Source organism: Salmo salar, chromosome ssa18 (assembly GCF_905237065.1).
Source record: "Salmo salar chromosome ssa18, Ssal_v3.1, whole genome shotgun sequence".
Lineage (NCBI taxonomy): Eukaryota > Metazoa > Chordata > Actinopteri > Salmoniformes > Salmonidae > Salmo > Salmo salar.
In genome coordinates this window covers 42,751,405-42,771,617 of record NC_059459.1, presented here as the reverse complement: position 1 = coordinate 42,771,617, position 20,213 = coordinate 42,751,405, and the positions used below count along the sequence as shown (strand labels likewise).

The 20,213-nt window shown below is 42.9% G+C and overlaps 3 protein-coding genes across 5 annotated transcripts in view; 1 reads left to right on the top strand and 2 right to left on the bottom strand.

The window, feature by feature from the left end:
* Positions 1 to 110: 110 nt before the first annotated feature.
* hem4 (Uroporphyrinogen-III synthase) lies at positions 111 to 13,545 on the bottom strand. Of its 3 annotated transcripts, XM_045700428.1 has the most exons (11): positions 13,320 to 13,545; positions 12,479 to 12,514; positions 11,785 to 11,868; positions 9,355 to 9,438; positions 8,041 to 8,137; positions 7,781 to 7,855; positions 2,702 to 2,776; positions 1,067 to 1,150; positions 850 to 935; positions 648 to 746; positions 111 to 529 (listed from the first exon to the last, which is right to left on the bottom strand). In XM_045700428.1, exons 3-11 carry the CDS (start codon positions 11,845 to 11,847, stop codon positions 407 to 409), a joined length of 786 nt encoding a protein of 261 aa, XP_045556384.1. In that variant the 5' UTR covers positions 11,848 to 11,868; positions 12,479 to 12,514; positions 13,320 to 13,545; the 3' UTR covers positions 111 to 406. The 3 variants fall into 3 exon arrangements, with proteins under 3 accessions (XP_045556384.1, XP_045556383.1, NP_001135006.1); XM_045700427.1 differs by lacking the exons at positions 12,479 to 12,514; positions 13,320 to 13,545 and adding an exon at positions 12,013 to 12,115; NM_001141534.2 differs by lacking the exons at positions 12,479 to 12,514; positions 13,320 to 13,545 and adding an exon at positions 12,013 to 12,024 and having other exon boundaries at positions 112 to 529; positions 648 to 763.
* On the top strand, positions 12,757 to 19,033 carry LOC106593752 (protein BCCIP homolog). The gene is made up of 6 exons (XM_045701163.1): positions 12,757 to 13,043; positions 13,427 to 13,582; positions 13,820 to 13,912; positions 14,555 to 14,742; positions 15,669 to 15,837; positions 18,347 to 19,033. The coding sequence occupies exons 1-6, from the start codon at positions 12,774 to 12,776 to the stop codon at positions 18,515 to 18,517; spliced, it is 1,047 nt and encodes a 348-aa protein (XP_045557119.1). The 5' UTR covers positions 12,757 to 12,773; the 3' UTR covers positions 18,518 to 19,033.
* Positions 18,773 to 20,213, bottom strand: part of LOC106593079 (putative pre-mRNA-splicing factor ATP-dependent RNA helicase DHX32) — a 25,247-nt gene continuing 23,806 nt past the window's right edge. The window contains exon 13 of the mRNA XM_045701162.1: positions 18,773 to 19,472. Coding sequence (XP_045557118.1) covers positions 19,280 to 19,472 — 193 coding nt within the window. The 3' untranslated portion in view covers positions 18,773 to 19,279. The remainder of the gene's footprint in view (positions 19,473 to 20,213) is intronic.

The window sequence follows — 20,213 nt, the reverse complement described above, 5'->3', positions numbered from 1 at the left end:
AACCTTTCAGGTTACTGACCAACCCCTCTAACCGCTAGGCTACCTGCCTAGTGTGGCACAATAAAATAATTGTCTCAATGTTTTACCATAAAAACAATACTTCTATCAGCTCAGTGTATTCACAAGTTTATAAGAGCATGATTTGATACATTCAGTGTCAACAAATAGGCATAAAGCATTACAATATCTCTGTGGTGCACAACAAAACATGACAATATAATAAATATACAGATGGTTACCGGGATCAAAATATGGCATAAAAAGCCACAAATAATAGCAAATACTTCAGAGAGATAAAGCAATCCCAAAGAATGCAATATCACAATCCATTTCAGAGGCTGATTGAGAAAGTGATGGGGGACGGATCAAGTTTTCAGGTTGGTTTGTGGTCCGTCTCGTCAGTCTGTCACTGTAGAGCCTTTGCTATCCCTGTGGCTAGGTGCTCAGCTGTAGGTTTGTCCGCTGAGCAGCTAACCGATAGCCCCTCTGCTGTCATGGCATCTGCTGTGGTGGGTCCTATGGCTGCAAACTGGAAGACAAAACAACACAACATTAAGTTCCATTGTATTGGCAGTATAGCATCACAAGCTCAAAGAAGATATCCACAGTCACTTTAAAGTTACATCGAAAAACTAGAAACGTTTTACCTTTATCTGCTTAAGTTGTTCACCTGACAGTCTTCTCACAGTTTCCAAGCAGAACTTGACTCCCGATGGGCTGAAGAAAGCAATGCTGGCTGGAACACCCTGTGTGTGGACAGAGCCCAAACCATGATGATTAGTGTATAACTAGCGTATATATGGGATAGTGTTTTGAGGGGAAAGTCCCGCTTGTTGATGCTTCCTGTACCTGCTCTGTAAAATGGTTCTTCAGGTTCTTCTCCAGGTCTGGATGTTGAGCTGTCTGATAAACCATCAGTGTGTCTAGAGGAACTCCTAAAAAAAAACATCATGAAATGAATGTCACCTATGGTATTAGATACTACCTTATAAATAGTACAGTATTCATGGGTATTAAAAATATTAGTTAGAATGCATTTAAGTAAGTCGTAATAGAGGAAACTTACCGTTTTCCCTCAAAGCAGTAGGTAAAACTTCTCTTTTAATAGAACCACAGGGGAAGAAAAGTGGTAATATATTGGTGTCCTCTCCTATATCAAGCCAGAATGTAGGTATAGTTAGCCAGCTCAATATAATACAAAAATAAAACGCAACATGCAACAATTTCAAAGATTTTACTGAGTTACAGTTCATATAACGAAAACAGTTAATTGAAATTAATTAATTTATGGATTCCACATAACTGGGAATACAGATATGCATCTGTTTTTCGCAGATACCTTTAAAAAAAACAGTTAGTGGCGTGGATCAGAAAACCAGTCAGTATCTGGTGTGACCAACGTTTGCCTCATGCAGCGCGACACATCTCCTTCACATAGAGTTGATCAGGCTGTTGATTGTGGCCCTTGGAATGTTTTCCCACTCCTCTTCAATTGCTGCGCGAAGTTTCTGGATATTGGTGGGAACTGGAACACTCTGTCGTACACGCCGACCCAGAGCATCCCAAACATGCTCAATGGGTGTCATGTCTGGTGAGTATGCAGGCCATGGAAGAACTGGGACATTTTCAGCTTCCAGGAATTGTGTACAGACCCTTGCGACATGGGGCCATGCATTATCATGCTGAAACATGAGGTGATGTTGACTGATGAATGGCCCAACAATGGGCCTCAGTATCTCGTCACGGTATCTCTGTGCATTCAAATTTCCATCAATGAAATGCAATTGTGTTCGTTGTCCGTAGCTTATGCCTGCCCATACTATAACCCCACCGCCACCATGGGGCACTCTGTTCACAACGTTGACATCAGCAAACTGCTTGCTCACACAACGCTGTCTGCCATCTGCCCGATACAGTTGAAACCGTGTTTCATCCGTGAAGAGAACACTTCTCCAGCGTGCCAGTGGCCATCGAACGTGAGCATTTTCCCACTGAAGTCGGTTTCGACGCCAAACTGCAGTCAGGACAAGACCCTGGTGAGGACAACGAGTACGCAGATGAGCTTGTGAGGCCGGCTGGACGTACTGCCAAATTCTCTAAAACAACATTGGAGGCGGCTTATGGTAGAGAAATTAACATTCTATTATCTGGCAACAGCTCTGGTGGACATTCCTGCAGTCAGCATGCCAATTGCACGCTCCCTCAAAACTTGAGACATCTGTGGCATTGTGCTGTGTGACAAAACTGGGTTATCGTGGCAACGGAGAAATGTTCACTAACCAAATTTGAGAGAAATAAGCTTTTTGTGTGTATGGAAAATTTCTAGGATCTTTTATTTCAAGTCATGAAACGTGGGACCAACGCTTTGCATGTTGCGTTTATATTTTTGTTCAGTGTAGTTGCAGTCAAAACTGTTCGCTGCTCTGGCACCCCAATGGTGGAACAAGCTCCCTCACGACGCCAGGACAGCGGAGTCAATCACCACCTTCCGTAGACACCTGAAACCCCACCTCTTTAAGGAATACCTGGGATAGGATATAGTAATCCTTCTAAACCCCCCGAAAAAAAAAAAGATATAGATGTACTATTGTAAAGTGGTTGTTCCACTGGATATCATAAGGTGAATGCACCAATTTGTAAGTCGCTCTGGATAAGAGCGTCTACTAAATGACGTAAATGTAAATGTAAATAACTGTCATACGTTCAAGGATGAGGCGCGAGAGAACATCTGCAGTCCCAGTGTCCTCTCCCAGGGGGACCAGACCTAGGTTTTCCACTACGGAAGAAAAACAGACAACTGATTACTGAAATATAATACCAAAAAGAAACCTACTTTTCATCTAATGACATGAATACATGTAGTAGTTTATGATATTAATACATATAGTAGTTTATGATATTAATACATATAGTAGTTTATGATATTAATACATGTAGTAGTTTATGATATTAATACATGTAGTAGTTTATGATATTAATACATGTAGTAGTTTATGGCATTAATTCATGTAGTAGTTTATGACATTAATACATTAGTATTCATTATGATATTAATACATTAGTAGTTTATGATATTAATACATGTAGTAGTTTATGATATTAATACATGTAGTAGTTTATGACATTAATACATTAGTATTCATTATGATATTAATACATTAGTAGTTTATGACATTAATACATTAGTATTCATTATAATATTAATATATGTAGTAATTTATGACATTAATACATTAGTATTCATTATGATATGAATACATGTAGTAGTTTAGGGCATTAATACATGTAGTAGTTTATGATATTAATACATGTAGTAGTTTATGGCATTAATACATGTAGTAGTTTATGATATTAATACATTAGTATTCATTATGATATGAATACATGTAGTAGTTTATGGCATTAATACATGTAGTAGTTTATGATAGTAATACATGTAGTAGTTTATGACAGTAATACATGTAGTAGTTTATGACAGTAATACATATAGTAGTTTATGACATTAATACATATAGTAGTTTATGACATTAATACATGTAGTAGTTTATGACATTAATACATGTAGTAGTTTATGATAGTAATACATGTAGTTTATGACGTTAATACATGTAGTAGTTTATGACATTAATACATGTAGCAGTTTATGATATTAATACATTAGTATTCATTATGATATGAATACATGTAGTAGTTTATGGCATTAATACATGTAGTAGTTTATGATAGTAATACATGTAGTAGTTTATGACAGTAATACATGTAGTAGTTTATGACAGTAATACATATAGTAGTTTATGACATTAATACATATAGTAGTTTATGACATTAATACATGTAGTAGTTTATGACATTAATACATGTAGTAGTTTATGATAGTAATACATGTAGTTTATGACGTTAATACATGTAGTAGTTTATGACATTAATACATGTAGCAGTTTATGATAGTAATACATGTAGTTTATGACATTAATACATGTAGTAGTTTATGACAGTAATACATGTAGTTTATGACATTAATACATGTAGTAGTTTATGATAGTAATACATGTAGTTTATGACATTAATACATGTAGTAGTTTATGATATTAATACATGTAGTTTATGACATTAATACATGTAGTAGTTTATGATAGTAATACATATAGTAGTTTATGATAGTAATACATGTAGTAGTTTATGACAGTAATACATGTAGTAGTTTATGACAGTAATACATATAGTAGTTTATGACATTAATACATATAGTAGTTTATGACATTAATACATGTAGTAGTTTATGACATTAATACATGTAGTAGTTTATGATAGTAATACATGTAGTTTATGACGTTAATACATGTAGTAGTTTATGACATTAATACATGTAGCAGTTTATGATAGTAATACATGTAGTTTATGACATTAATACATGTAGTAGTTTATGACAGTAATACATGTAGTTTATGACATTAATACATGTAGTAGTTTATGATAGTAATACATGTAGTTTATGACATTAATACATGTAGTAGTTTATGATATTAATACATGTAGTTTATGACATTAATACATGTAGTAGTTTATGATAGTAATACATATAGTAGTTTATGATAGTAATACATGTAGTTTATCACATTAATACATGTAGTCATTATTCTACACATGAATGAACACCCTAAACATTCTTAGAAAGTGTTTTGATGCAGATAACAGTTCAATACACTCAAACTTTAGCTGAAACGTTAACAGAACAACCCTGTAATTCCTTCCCAATAATCAGAGGTAAACGGAACAGTACAGATACCTAGAGAGTATTGCACCTGCCACCTGCCCTCTATAAAGACAAGGCAGCAAGATGTCAGTAAACTGTCACTTGTGGAAAAGTCATTTCCAGCTGACTGCAGGCTAGTGGTAACATGGTTGACACGTTACTGTGACATCCAGGTGCCTGCCACACATACTATATCTAGTTCCATCTCATTAAAGCCTCACTCTGTGATATTTACAGTTTTTTAAATTTTATTACACTCAGCTGCCAGTTTATTAGGTACACCATCCCGTTCACAAAAATGGTTCTCTCCTTACAGACAGTGAGTCACGTGGCCGTGGCTTGCTATAATAAAACAGGCAGACAGGCATCGATGCTTTCAGTTACTGTTCGATTGAACGTTAGAGTGGGGAAAAACAAGTTGCCTAAACGACTTTGAGCGTGTTATGGTCGTTGGTGCCAGACGCGCCGGTTCCCGTATCTCAGAAACGGCCGCCCTCCAGGGCATTTCACGCACAACAGTGACTAAGGGTTTACCGACAATGACGCAACAAACAAACAACATCCAGTCAGCGGCAGTCCTGTGGGTGAAAACAACTCGTTGATGAGAGTTCGGAAGAGAATGGAAAGAATGGTGCATGCTAACAGGTGGGCCTCAAACAGGCAAATAACGACGCATTTCAACAGTGGTGTGTGTGCAGAACGGCATCTCGGAACGTGCAACTCTCTGTCCTTGTCACAGACGGGCTATTGCAGCAGATGACTAGGGCTGTTGCAGTGACCTTATTACTGCCACACTGGCAGTCATGAACGCAGTAAATTTCCAACAGACCATCAGGTCCTAATGGCCTGGAACTCAGGGCTCTATTGTCCCTCCATCAGGTCCTAATGGCCTGGAACTCAGGGCTCTATTGTCCCTCCATCAGGTCCTAATGGCCTGGTACTCAGGGCTCTATTGTCCCTCCATCAGGTCCTAACTGCCTGGTACTCAGCAGTCTATTGTCCTCTAATCAGGTCCTAATGGCCTGGTACTCAGGGCTTTACTGTCCCTCCATCAGGTCCTAATGGCCTGGAACTCAGGGCTCTACTGTCCCTCCATCAGGTCCTAATGGTCTGGTACTCAGGGCTCTATTGTCCCTCCATCAGGTCCTAACTGCCTGGTACTCAGCACTCAGTTGGCCTATCTTACTTTTAAAACTCACCTCACTGTGATGATCAATTTGAAGACAGAAGTTCAACAGCAGTTTGAAACAGAGTAAAACATGATTGTTGTGGATGTTGTTTAAAAGCCTAACACAACGAAATGGACAGAGCTTTCTAAGGTGATAAATCATTCAAAACATCCATAAGCATATTAGAGCTTATGCATATAGGATTATGAATTTGTATTTGAATAGCCTAGTAATGGGGATTTTTAAAATATTTTCATAATTAATTGGGCGACACATTACATTTATAGCATTACAGAATATCCCACCGGTATTCGTTTCCATCTCCTCCTCTCTCTCCTGTACTCCTTTCTCGAGCACGCAGACGGGCTGTCAACGGTTTACTGAAATACTGGATGTTTTGTTGTGAAAATAAGTTACTGTCGATTTTCTCCGAACAGATTTTACTTGGTTTCCCAAAATTAATCAATGGGTAGCTGCAGGAACAAAGTTGGAGAGCCCGTGGCATACAGAGTTTGGGTGGAATATCACCTGTCGGGGCAGCGAGAGCATGCTCCTCAAACAGTGGTGGATACATGGAGGGAAATGAGGCTTCTTATATTTATTCCTCAGCTGCTCATAATGCTCCGCTATAAAACCCAAGTAGCCTACAAAACGGACCGGTGGGAAAGCGTGCGGCCTCCATTCGCTATTCAAGTGCATACAGATGACATGTCATTTTTCCCCTGTTCCTGCCCCTGTCCATTGATAATGGGCCATTATAAGTAAAAAAAAAACTGACATATTAGTAAAGACAAGATTCAATTGAGAATAGTATGATCACTTGAGAGAACAGCTGAGCAGCCTGAGGCAAGGAAAGCTTTTTCTTACTAGACAGACGACCACAGCCCTACTGACGACCACAGCCCTACCGACGACTACAGCCCTACCGACGACTACAGCCCTACCGACGACCACAACCCTACAGACGACCACAACCCTACAGACGACCACAGCCGACCACAGCCCTACAGACGACCACAACCCTACAGACGACCACAGCCGACCACAGCCCTACCGACGACCACAGCCCTACCGACGACCACAGCCCTACAGACGACCACAGCCCTACAGACGACCACAGCCCTACAGACGACCACAGCCCTACAGACGACCACAGCCCTACCGACGACCACACCACTACAGACGACCACACCACTACAGACAACCACAGACCTACAGACGACCACACCACTTCAGACCACCACACAACTACAGACCACCACACCACTACAGACGACCACACCGGGTTCTCCTCCTATCAGATACAAACAGGAAGAAGCAGCTCCAGTGGGCACTTCCATCACCAACACTGGACAAATGAAGAGTGGAACAAATTGCCTGGTTCAATGAATCACGGTTCCTGTTAGGTCATGCTGATGGCAGAGTCATGATTTGGTGTAAGTAGCGTGAGTCCATGGCCCCCATTCTGCCTGGTGTCAAAACGGTACAGGCTGGTGGCGGTGGTGTGATGGTGTGGGGAATGTTTTCCTGGCACACGTTAGGTCCCTTGATACCAATTGAGCAACGGTTCCACTCCCCAGAGAATTCAGGCTGTTCTGGATGCAAAGGGGTGTCCTATCAAGTACTTGATGGGTGTACCTAATAGACTGGCCACTGAGTTTACAGTATATATCCCAGGTATTTTTTTTTTTTTATATAACTAGGCCTCCAAGTGATATATGACAAGATCCTCTCAGTGAAACAAAGGAGAGACATCACTTTAGAGACATGAAGGCGTTGTAAACTACAAAGAACTCCATGCTGAATAGAAGTGCTTAATTCCAGTAAGTTTACACAATGTTGGTGATCAATTACTCACCTAACGCTGCAGTAGCCTTCCCAACAACATAGATGGACTTGGCATTCCATTTGTCTTTTATGTCATTGTTCCACTCTATAATAGAAAACAGAAATTAAAACGAGTAGCTTACATACACTAACGAGTGTTGACTTTTGTCCATCTGAAAACGCACAAGACTAAGGCACAGGAGACCTATCCTTTCCTGACAATGACAATTTGTTGACGGGGAGGCATTTACAGTACATAGTTTATTAAAACTTCACATGACATCTACTCACGTTCCCTTCTTTCATCATCTTCAAGACACATTCTGACTGCCTCCACTGCCCTCGGGCTGGTAAAAATCAGGCCGCCATGTTGTTCTGGTTGAAACAGCTGCAGTAGTAGAGAGAACAGCTGTATAACGACTACTAAACATAAACCAAACAGTACAACGTTCAGTAACACTTTACTTGACACCCCAATTGTCATAACACGTTATGACGCTGTAATAACCATGTCATAACAGCTGACATTACTTGTCATAACATGGTCATAACACTGTCATGACCCATATATATATATATATACATACACACACACACCTGTTGTTAAATATATTGCGTTATTTTATGGCTGGTTATGACACCTACATCAGAGTGTCAAAACCCACATTTATTCAAATGTGTTTTTCCCTGCCAAGAAGTTTCCTTTCGTTTTGAAAGTTTGTTTCTTTGTTGTTGTTGTAATAATTAATTTCTTTACAGTCGTGTTTTTTTCCCCCAATCATATTTTAAATAACTTGCAGAAAATACACTATGACACTGTCACGAAGCATTATGACCATACTTCGTCACTTTACTTGGACTACGAAAATACACTTTATGACACTGTCACGAAGCATTATGTCCATCATAATCCTACAAGCCAATAAAGCCAGGTAGGCCTATCACGTACACGCTCTTACGTCAATCAGTCAAAAAGGCGTCTTGTCCTGCCCCTGAAATCTGCTCCTGCATTCATCCCAGTCATCAACAATAGAGCATTGTGGGGAGGTGCATGTCTGACGTCAATTTATGTGTGATTATAAAGATAATTTAATATAGTCAATTTCAGAAACTATTATATAACATAAACATACTGTTGACCAGTAGGCTATGGTGGAATGGAATGTTCTACCTTGTGTGGTAGGTTTAGTCAGTGTCCTAACCAGCCATAAAGTAACTACCTTGGTAGGTTTAGTCAGTGTCATAACCAGCCATAAAGTAACTACCTTGGTAGGTTTAGTCAGTGTCCTAACCAGCCATAAAGTAACTACCTTGGTAGGTTTAGTCAGTGTCATAACCAGCCATAAAGTAACTACCTTGGTAGGTTTAGTCAGTGTCATAACCAGCCATAAAGTAACTACCTTGGTAGGTTTAGTCAGTGTCATAACCAGCCATAAAGTAACTACCTTGGTAGGTTTTAGGGGTTTTGACACTCTAATGTAGGTGTCATAACCAGTCATAAAGTAACTACCTTGGTAGTTATGACGCTTGGTGTCCCAGTAAAATGTTACCAAGCTTTCGATCTTAAAAAATCAACACTTTGATGTATATATAAATGGTATTCACCTTGTCTGACAAAGTGTTCAAGGACACAAATGTAAAAGACAGCACAGGAATTAAGGTTGCTTTGTGTCCACGGGATGCCAGCTCCTGTAAATACAAAGTTGAGAGTTCTGTAAATCAAATCAAATCGATTTCACTGTTACACAGTCACCCATTATACATTTAGGTTATTATGCCCGAGAAGCCGGTGTTTCGAGGTTATATTGTGACGGTGTTGTTATTGGCAAACCGTTCCAGTATACCCACCAAAACACCGGCTTTGAGGGCATTATCACTTTTATCCTTCCACAAGATATAGTCCTGACAGAAATCTAGGGTTGCTACCCAGGCCGGCTGGTCGTTCGTTCTATCGGTTCGGTTGCCAGAGACGCGACCCAGTCGTTCAGTCTTTTTGTTCTGTATCTATGGACGCGACCCAGTCGTTCAGTCTTTTTGTTCTGTATCTATGGACGCGACCCAGTCGTTCAGTCTTTTTGTTCTGTATCTATGGACGCGACCCAGTCGTTCAGTCTTTTTGTTCTGTATCTATGGACGCGACCCAGTCGTTCAGTCTTTTTGTTCTGTATCTATGGACGCGACCCAGTCGTTCAGTCTTTTTGTTCTGTATCTATGGACGCGACTCAGTCGTTCAGTCTTTTTGTTCTGTATCTATGGATCGCGACCCAGTCGTTCAGTCTTTTTGTTCTGTATCTATGGACGCGACCCAGTCGTTCAGTCTTTTTGTTCTGTATCTATGGACGCGACCCAGTCGTTCAGTCTTTTTGTTCTGTATCTATGGACGCGACCCAGTCGTTCAGTCTTTTTGTTCTGTATCTATGGACGCGACCCAGTCGTTCAGTCTTTTTGTTCTGTATCTATGGACGCGACCCAGTCGTTCAGTCTTTTTGTTCTGTATCTATGGACGCGACCCAGTCGTTCAGTCTTTTTGTTCTGTATCTATGGACGCGACCCAGTCGTTCAGTCTTTTTGTTCTGTATCTATGGACGCGACCCAGTCGTTCAGTCTTTTTGTTCTGTATCTATGGACGCGACCCAGTCGTTCAGTCTTTTTGTTCTGTATCTATGGACGCGACCCAATCGTTCAGTCTTTTTGTTCTGTATCTATGGACGCGACCCAGCGTTCAGTCTTTTTGTTCTGTATCTATGGACGCGACCCAGTCGTTCAGTCTTTTTGTTCTGTATCTATGGACGTGAGTGACCCTGTCGTTCAGTCTTTTTGTTCTGTATCTATGGACGCGACCCAGTCGTTCATTCTAAATGTCCATTGCCATACTGGCTGGCAACGTTCTTATCCCAGACAGATTAACAGCAAAGTAGCCGCATTTGCATTTGTTTAAGCTGTTTTCTAGTGACATTTATTTGTATACATCCATAACAATCAGGTAATGATCCACGATTTCACCTGGCATAGAAAATGTGCTCTCTCATCAGGACACTGTTGTTCAGAGGAGCTAGCCAACAACACAGCTAAACACAATCACTTCATACTGAAGCTGGAAAGACTGCAAACTAGCTGCATTTCGTTTAGTTTTACCTGTTTGTACAGTATATATCCATAAAAATTATGCCAGCTGATTCATGATTTAGACTGGCTGAGAAACGCTGCATGCGAATCTACCTACCTCATCCCCATATTGTTTTTGTTAAATTTTTTTGCTCTTTTGCACACCAGTATTTCTACTTGCACATCATCATCTGCACATCTATCACTCCAGTGTTAATGTGCTAAATTGTAATTACTATGGCCTATTTATTGCCTTACCTCCTCACACCATTTGCACACACTGTATATAGACTTTTTCTATTGCGTTATTGACTGTACGTTTGTTTATTCCATGTGTAACTCTGTGTTGTTGTTTGTGTCACACTGCTTTGCTTTATCTTGGCCAGGTCGCAGTTGTAAATGAGAACTTGTTCTCAAATGGCCTACCTGGCTATTTGAGAACAAGGTGAAATAAAATAAATAAATAAAATTGCCTGTCTGTTTCGTCCCGAATCCCAACAAGTTCATTACTATGGGACAGCTGGAGATTGAATTTTGAAACAATGTTGCAAATGTCAGAGAGACAGAGAACAAGGTTTATATAAAACATGTTGAAAACTAAATGTTAGTCTAAAAGAAATGTGAGATAATGTCCAGATGCATCTTATAGTGGAGATAAAGTTTATAAATTGCCTGGCTGGGCTGATGAGACAGTGGATTGCAGCAGTCAGATGGAACAGAGTAAATAGGCATTTTAAGTCATAGATTTAACCGGTTGGTAACTTGTGGAACAGACACTGGCGCTAAAATGCGTTTTTAACCGATCAGCATTCAGGATTAGAACCACCCGTTGTATAATGGATTATACCAGGTGTAGAGTATAATAGAATAGGATTGAATAGAACAGAATAGAATGCACATGTCAATACAAAATATGTGTCTCTACTGTACCTTGATGTAAGGATCTGGTCCAGAGCCTCCCTCTCTTGGTTCTTTCAGAAGCAGCACATGCATTTCGACAGATGACTCAGAGCCCTGTGGAATAAGACAAGGTATACAACGGAAATGTTACAGTCAGCAACGAGGTCAATGATGAAAATCGGGAACACATAAAAAAATAAAAAATCCACTCAATGCAGATTTACTCTATTTAGTAAGATTATAAACTGAATGACTGACCCTGTGTAGTAGCTTCAGAACAGAAGGTTGACGGGGGGGTGTAACCCATAGAGGGCTAACGTTACACCCAGCGCCTGGCATATGTCGCCTACTGATAACAACGCTGTTGAGCCATGAATCAACTGTTTTCATTGCTTGGGACCATTTATCATTTAGAGGCATGCGGTGTTATTCAGTCAGCTGTAGAGCTCAGGTATTTCATGCACCAGCGTACTGTACGTGTTATGTACTTGCAATGCTGTTATGTTATGCAACACAATTCAAATATGGAGCTGTCACTTCTTGTGAGCCAAGGCGACACATTTACTTGGCATCGTTGGCGCAACCATAAAACAATAACAACTGCACACACAATATCTTATCATGCTTTAACTATTGAGCTAACTAGTTTTCGTTTTCAAGTCAACAGAAAATCAACAGAAACCGTAGACAATCAACAAAAATTGGATGTACACAAACACTGTACCTCAAGCTCTCCCTCCAGCTGGCTTCATGGCTACTACTAAAAACGAGGAAATAGGGGACAACAAAATAGTCATGTTTTGTTAGGATAATAGTTGAGCAATAACAATGAATGTTATCACTACAATTACAATTAGAGAAAGTCATCGTTATTTTTTTTCTTCTGGAACAGTTCAGTAAACAATATTCTAACATATTTTAAATATAATTTATATACAATATATATCCCTTTTACATCAAAATGGTTTATTCCATTCTGCTGTCAGCGTGAGAAACGGGACGCCATTGCGGTTCTACACATGGACGTTCCAAGCATAGCGAAGCATGCAGCAATTGATCCAACATGGCCGCTACAGTGTCTCAGTACTCCAACTCCACTTTTAATCCCCCTCGTCCTTTCCCGTACGCGTGGTATCTGTTTTGGCAGCATGGCTTCTTCAGCTAAAAGACGAGCAGTTGGAATGGGAGAAAATCCCGTTGATAGTGAGGATAACAGCTCTGACGAGGGATTGGAAGACGACGGTGATTCAGGAGAGAATGAGAGCGGATCAGAAGAGGAGATTAATGAAGTACGATATATGTCTGTAGCGAACTGGCTACATTCCTGGCCTAGCAGGCTAGCTAGCAGTGGCTAACGTGTTTAGAGGGGTTAGCTAGCTAACTAGCTTTTCTAGCAAACAACTGTTGTTTATATCAAGCTAGTTAACAATGTTAAGTATGTTAGGGACATGCTGAACATAGCCAGTCGATAACTTCAGAGTATTTAACTAGCTAAATAGTAAAAATCATGGACATTTACACACTTAAAACCTTAAGAGTAATTTAGACAAACAAACAATCGATACCTGTATTGACACTAAAACTGGCAGCATATTCGCCCTGAGTCCCCCTCCAGTCCAAAACATTGAATCGGGATTCGGGACTTGTATTAAAAACTTGTATTTGTTTCCAGGAGGTCATTGTAGACTTCGAGGCCCATACCATTACTCACAATGACTACAATGGGGTGAAGAAACTCCTACAACAGCTGTTTCTGAAGGCTCATGTCAATACATCCGAGTTGACCGATCTCCTCATCCAGCAGAATCATATCGGAAGCGTCATCAGGGTAAGAAACAAGACGTGGTGCATCTTTCACACACCAGACCATCAGTAAATATGCGACATATTAAACTCCCGAAATATGCTCTCTTCAAATCAAAATGTATTCCTGATCTACATGTTTAGCAGATGTAGCGAAATGCTTGTGTTTCTAGTTCCAGTTTTCCAACCCCACATCCAATGGAGAACAATTTTATGAGTTCAGTAGCATCATGTATGTATTTTGCATGTTTTGTGATGTCAGCAAGCAGAGGTGCCAGAGGACAGTGATGATGACGAGGATCCAGCTGATGAAGTGTTTGGTTTCATCAGCATGCTCAACCTCACTGAGAGAAAGGTAGGTACAGTCACATATATGTTATCTATTTGGGGTGGCAGGTAGCCTAGTGGTTAGAGGCGGGTAGCCTAGTGGTTAGAGGCGGGGAGCCTAGTGGTTAGAGGCGGGGAGCCTATTGGTTAGAGGCGGGGAGCCTAGTGGTTAGAGGCGGGGAGCCTAGTGGTTAGAGGCGGGGAGCCTAGTGGTTAGAGGCGGGGAGCCTAGTGGTTAGAGGCGGGGAGCCTAGTGGTTAGAGGCGGGGAGCCTAGTGGTTAGAGGGATTGGACAAGTAACCGAAAGGTTTCTAGATCGAATCCCCGAGTTGACAAGGTACAAATCTGTCTAACTGCCCCTGAACAAGTCAGTTAACCCACTGTTCCCCGGTAGGCCGTCATTGTAAATAAGAATTTGTTCTTAACAGACTTGCCTAGCTAAATTTAAATTTTTTTTTTTTTTTTAAGTTTGTCGTTCACTCTTCTCTGTCTGAATCTGATATTTTAAAAGTTCGACCTTGAGGAAAGATCTGTTTTCCATAGACTTCAATGTAGTAGCCTACTTCCTCTTCCTGCCTACTGCTCTAGCCTGCATTTTGAACAATCACGGCAGTCTGGTGAATAAGGTCTATGGTGCTATGTTAATAACTGTGTTATGATCCGTTCACAGGGTGTCCAGTGTGTGGAGGAGGTAAAGGATCTGATCCTGGGTCAATGTGAGAAGAGTTGTCCCCATAGTGTGACGGACGATCTGGAGAAGGTCCTCAACGACACCAGTAAGCCTGTAGGACTGCTGCTCAGCGAGAGGTTCATCAACGTGCCCCCACAGATTGCCCTGCCCCTTCACAAACAGCTACAGTGAGTCTCTAACTCTAACCCCCCACATATCATCCTGCCCCTCCAAACAGCGGAGTCAGTTACCTCCCCTTTCTCTCTGTTATCCCACCTGGGTCATGTTCATTAGGTCACAAAACCAAAGAAAACGTACTGAAACAGGGATGGACTACCTGGAGGTGTCCAATTAGAAACTATTTTTTTTGTTTGTTTGTTTTAGATTTAATAATGTTACAAACATTTTCTGTTGCATACCCTGCACACTGTGCTGTCAGCAAGACATGCTCTCAGATTACTGGACTGTCAGCAAGACATGCTCTCAGATTACTGGGCTGTCAGCAAGACATGCTATCAGATTACTGGGCTGTCAGCAAGACATGCTCTCAGATTACTGGGCTGTCAGCAAGACATGCTCTCAGATTACTGGGCTGTCAGCAAGACATGCTCTCAGATTACTGGGCTGTCAGCAAGACATGCTCTCAGATTACTGGGCTGTCAGCAAGACATGCTCTCAGATTACTGGGCTGTCAGCAAGACATGCTCTCAGATTACTGGGCTGTCGCAAGACATGCTCTCAGATTACTGGGCTGTCAGCAAGACATGCTCTCAGATTACTGCGCTGTCAGCAGACATGCTCTCAGATTACTCGACTGCCGCTCAGGCGATGTACCATTGTGTTCACTGTCAATAACCTGCTATGCATTATGGGTGTGCTACTGTAGATTAACCCTTTTAATCATGGTGATTTAATATGGACCTGCAATTATGTAACTGCTTGTCTCAGATATGGGTCACTTTGCACCGGATAAACAAATGCTAAAAATCATCGACATATTTTTTTGTTTGTTTGTACAAAAGTAATTCCATGTATGTATTATTGTCTATGGAAAGAAGACAAACTGTGTCAGTACACTACCATAAAAACATGACCACATCATTGAATGTTCCAGGGAGGAGATGGCAGAAGCCCAGAGCAGCAACAAGCCCAGTGGGAAGTGTCATTACTGTCTGATGATCTGCAAGACCTATAAGGATCCCTCCAAGACCATCCCTGCCAGAGGAGCGCCGCCTAAAGATGAGCTCACGTTCGTCAACGCAGAGGAGGAGTTCTTCTATGAGGTATGTTTCTGACTTTTTTAAATTAATTTTTTATTTAACTAGGCAAGTCAGTTAAGATCAAATTCTTATTTATAATGACGACCTACCGGGGAGCAGTGGGTTAACTGCCTTGTTCAGGGGCAGAACGACATTTTTACCTTGTCAGCTCTGGGATTTGATCCAGCAACCTTTCAGGTTACTGACCAACCCACTAGGCTACTTGCCGCCCCTCCACTCTAACCACTAGGCTACCCGCCTCCCCTCCACTCTAACCACTAGGCTACCCGCCTCCCCTCCACTCTAACCACTAGGCTACCCGCCGCCCCTCCACTCTAACCACTAGGCTACCCGCCGCCCCCCCACTCTAACCACTAGGCTACCCGCCTCCCCTCCACTCTAACCACTAGGCTACCCGCCGCCCCTCCACTCTAACCACTAGGCTACCCGCCGCCCCTCCACTCTAACCACTAGGCTACCCGCCGCCCCTCCACTCTAACCACTAGGCTACCCGCCGCCCCTCCACTCTAACCACTAGGCTACCCGCCGCCCCTCCACTCTAACCACTAGGCTACCGCCCCTCCACTCTAACCACTAGGCTACCCGCCGCCCCTCCACTCTAACCACTAGGCTACCCGCCGCCCCTCCACTCTAACCACTAGGCTACCCGCCGCCCCTCCACTCTAACCACTAGGCTACCCGCCGCCCCTCCACTCTAACCACTAGGCTACCCGCCGCCCCTCCACTCTAACCACTAGGCTACCCGCCGCCCCTCCACTCTAACCACTAGGCTACCCGCCGCCCCTCCACTCTAACCACTAGGCTACCCGCCGCCCCTCCACTCTAACCACTAGGCTACCCGCCGCCCCTCCACTCTAACCACTAGGCTACCGCCGCCCCTCCACTCTAACCACTAGGCTACCCACCGCCCCTCCACTCTAACCACTAGGCTACCCGCCGCCCCTCCACTCTAACCACTAGGCTACCCGCCGCCCCTCCACTCTAACCACTAGGCTACCCGCCGCCCCTCCACTCTAACCACTAGGCTACCCGCCGCCCCTCCACTCTAACCACTAGGCTACCCGCCGCCCCTCCACTCTAACCACTAGGCTACCCGCCACCCCTCCACTCTAACAACTAGGCTACCCGCCGCCCCTCCACTCTAACCACTAGGCTACCCGCCGCCCCTCCACTCTAACCACTAGGCTACCCGCCGCCCCTCCACTCTAACCACTAGGCCACCTGCCTCCCCTCCACTCTAACCACTAGGCTACCCGCCGCCCCTCCACTCTAACCACTAGGCTACCCGCCGCCCCTCCACTCTAACCACTAGGCCACCCGCCGCCCCTCCACTCTAACCACTAGGCTACCCGCCGCCCCTCCACTCTAACCACTAGGCTATCTGCCTCCCCTCCACTCTAACCACTTGGCTACCTAGGTGGCAGAACGGAGTACTCAGGTTGGGGTGTAGGGTTTGAGCAGAGCCTGAAGGAAGGGAGGTCAGTTCCTCTTGCTGCTCCGCAGGCCAGCACCATGGTCTTGTAGTGGATGGGAGCTTCCACTGTACGCTAGTGGAGTGTGTGTCTGTGTGGAGGAGCAGGGTGACATGGGAGAACTTGGGAAGGTTGAAAACCAGGTGGGTTACAGCGTTCTGGATAAGATGCAGGGGTTTGATGACACAAGCAGGGAGCCCAGCCAACAGAGAGTTTCACTAGTTCAGGAGGGAGAGGACAAGGTATTTTGTTTCCACCCCACCAGCTGCTTACCTCTACTTGGATCTTACAATCAGCTATTCAAGCAAAAGCTGGAACGTTCTCGTTTTCCCATCTTCCACAGCGGAGCACCACGAGACCTGGATATATCACTGTCAGGGTTGGGAGTCAATTCCATTTCAATTCAAATCAAAGTTTATTTGTCACGTGCGCCAAATACAACAACAGGTGTAGTAGACCTTACAGTAAAATGTTTACTTACAGGCTCTAGCCAATAGTGCAAAAAAGGTATTAGGTGAACAATAGGTAGGTAAAGAAATTAAAAGACAGGCTATAAAAGTAGAGAGGCTACATACAGACACCGGTTAGTCGGGCTGATTGAGGTAGTATGTAGATATGGTTAAAGTGACTATGCATATATGATGAACAGAGAGTAGCAGTAGAGAGGCTACATACAGACACCAGTTAGTCAGGCTGATTGAGGTAGTATGTAGATATGGTTAAAGTGACTATGCATATAAGATAAACAGAGAGTAGCAGCAGCGTAAAAGAGGGGTGGGGGGGGCACACAATGCAAATAGTCTGGGTAACCATTTGATTACCTGTTCAGGAGTCTTATGGCTTCAGAAATTAAAGCCAATTATCAAATGTCCCAAATGAAGAGAATTGGCGCATTTCAACCCCCAACCCTAGTCACTATTCATAACTTCCTCTAGTTATACTCGTTTTACGACTACTCAAGCTACACTTGGTGAGTTAAATGGCCCGTTTTTAATTGTCCTTTTCACTGCCTTAACCATTTGTCCATGTCTCCACTACAGCAAGCCACCATGAAGTTCCACTACTCAGTGCAGGAGGAGACGGACAGTGTTCTGAGTGGGCGGTGGTCCTTCGACGACGTCCCCATGAAGCCGCAGCGAACCGTGATGCTCATCCCAGCAGACAGGATGTCAGCCATCATGGACAAGCTCAAAGAATACCTGACCGTGTGACCAACCGTACTACGACACACACAGAATAAACTCTGGTAAACCACAGGACTGATGTCTTTTAAACAGCCCCTCGGGATTATTTTATTTTTTGCAAATGTAAAATTCAATACAAAACATCGAAAGGAAGGGACCACTGGAATCATTTTTGTTAAGCGGAGAATAATGTCGTAACGGTTCCCTTTAGCCCAGTGGTTTTTATCTAGCTGTTTTTAGAGAAATGTATAATTTGACAAAATAAATCACGTTAGACATTGGTCATAGTTCAAAGCACTGTATTTACAGATTCATGTAAACATAGTGATGTATTAACATTTCAGTACAAACAATTTCTTCCAAAATGAAGTTGTGCATTTTTCTGTTAAGGAATATCAGATGTTTTGAGTTCAAACTGATTTGACTCTCTGGATTCATTTATTGGGGTATATTCTGTTAGAATATAGGCTAATTATTTACTGTAATATCAAATTACCAAGGCAGTTACCACCTGACTGAATTAAAGAAATGAAGAATACTGTACAGCAAGTCAGTGATTGAATCCAGGGGTTTTATCAAACCTCTCGGTGACCCCCAGCCGACCCCTCCCGCCGATCCATATATTTGAACTCTTCCACAGCTCACACACCTGATTCGTCTAATCGCTGAGTCAATCGGGTGACAGTTCAGAGCTACAACAACATTGTGAAAAGTCTGGGGGTCCCCCTGAGAACCACTGTTCTAATTAGCTGTGAAGGTCAGCGCAGCGCTAAAACTCTCTACCAGGGGTCACTGTAGCACACATCTGTCATAAGACTGAGCCACTGTACTGCAGTCCTTATCTGCTTTACTGTTGATTGTCAGGGTCTGTTTCTTGTCTTTACGGCCAGATCCGTCCCGGTCCAGGATGTGCTGTAGTAGGTCTTTACTTTCACTAGGAGGCAGGTTGTAATAGAAATACTGTGGGGCCATCTGGATGAACCTACAGAGAGAATACAACACTAATATTATAGAGATACTGTGGGGCGGTCTGGATGAACCTACAGAGAGAATACAACGCTAATATTATAGAGATACTGTGGGGCGGTCTGGATGAACCTACAGAGAGAATACAACACTAATATTATAGAGATACTGTGGGGCGGTCTGGATGAACCTACAGAGAGAATACAACGCTAATATTATAGAGATACTGTGGGGCGGTCTGGATGAACCTACAGAGAGAATACAACACTAATATTATAGAGATACTGTGGGGCGGTCTGGATGAACCTACAGAGAGAATACAACACTAATATTATAGAGATACTGTGGGGCGGTCTGGATGAACCTACAGAGAGAATACAACGCTAATATTATAGAGATACTGTGGGGCGGTCTGGATGAACCTACAGAGAGAATACAACACTAATATTATAGAGATACTGTGGGGCCGTCTGGATGAACCATTGGATGAGAAGATTAGAGGGGAGGGGCCTCGGCGGTCATTGGATGAGAAGGTTAGAGGGGAGGAGGGGCCTCGGGGGTCATTGGATGAGAAGGTTAGAGGGGAGAAACCTCTGGTAATTGGAAGAGAAGGTTAGATGGGAGAAACCTCTGGTAATTGGATGAGAAGGTTAGATGGGAGGAGGGGCCTTGGGGGTCATTGGATGAGAAGGTTAGATGGGAGAAGGGCCTCTTGGATGAGAAGGTTAGATGGAGGGAGGGAGGAGGGGCCTCGGGG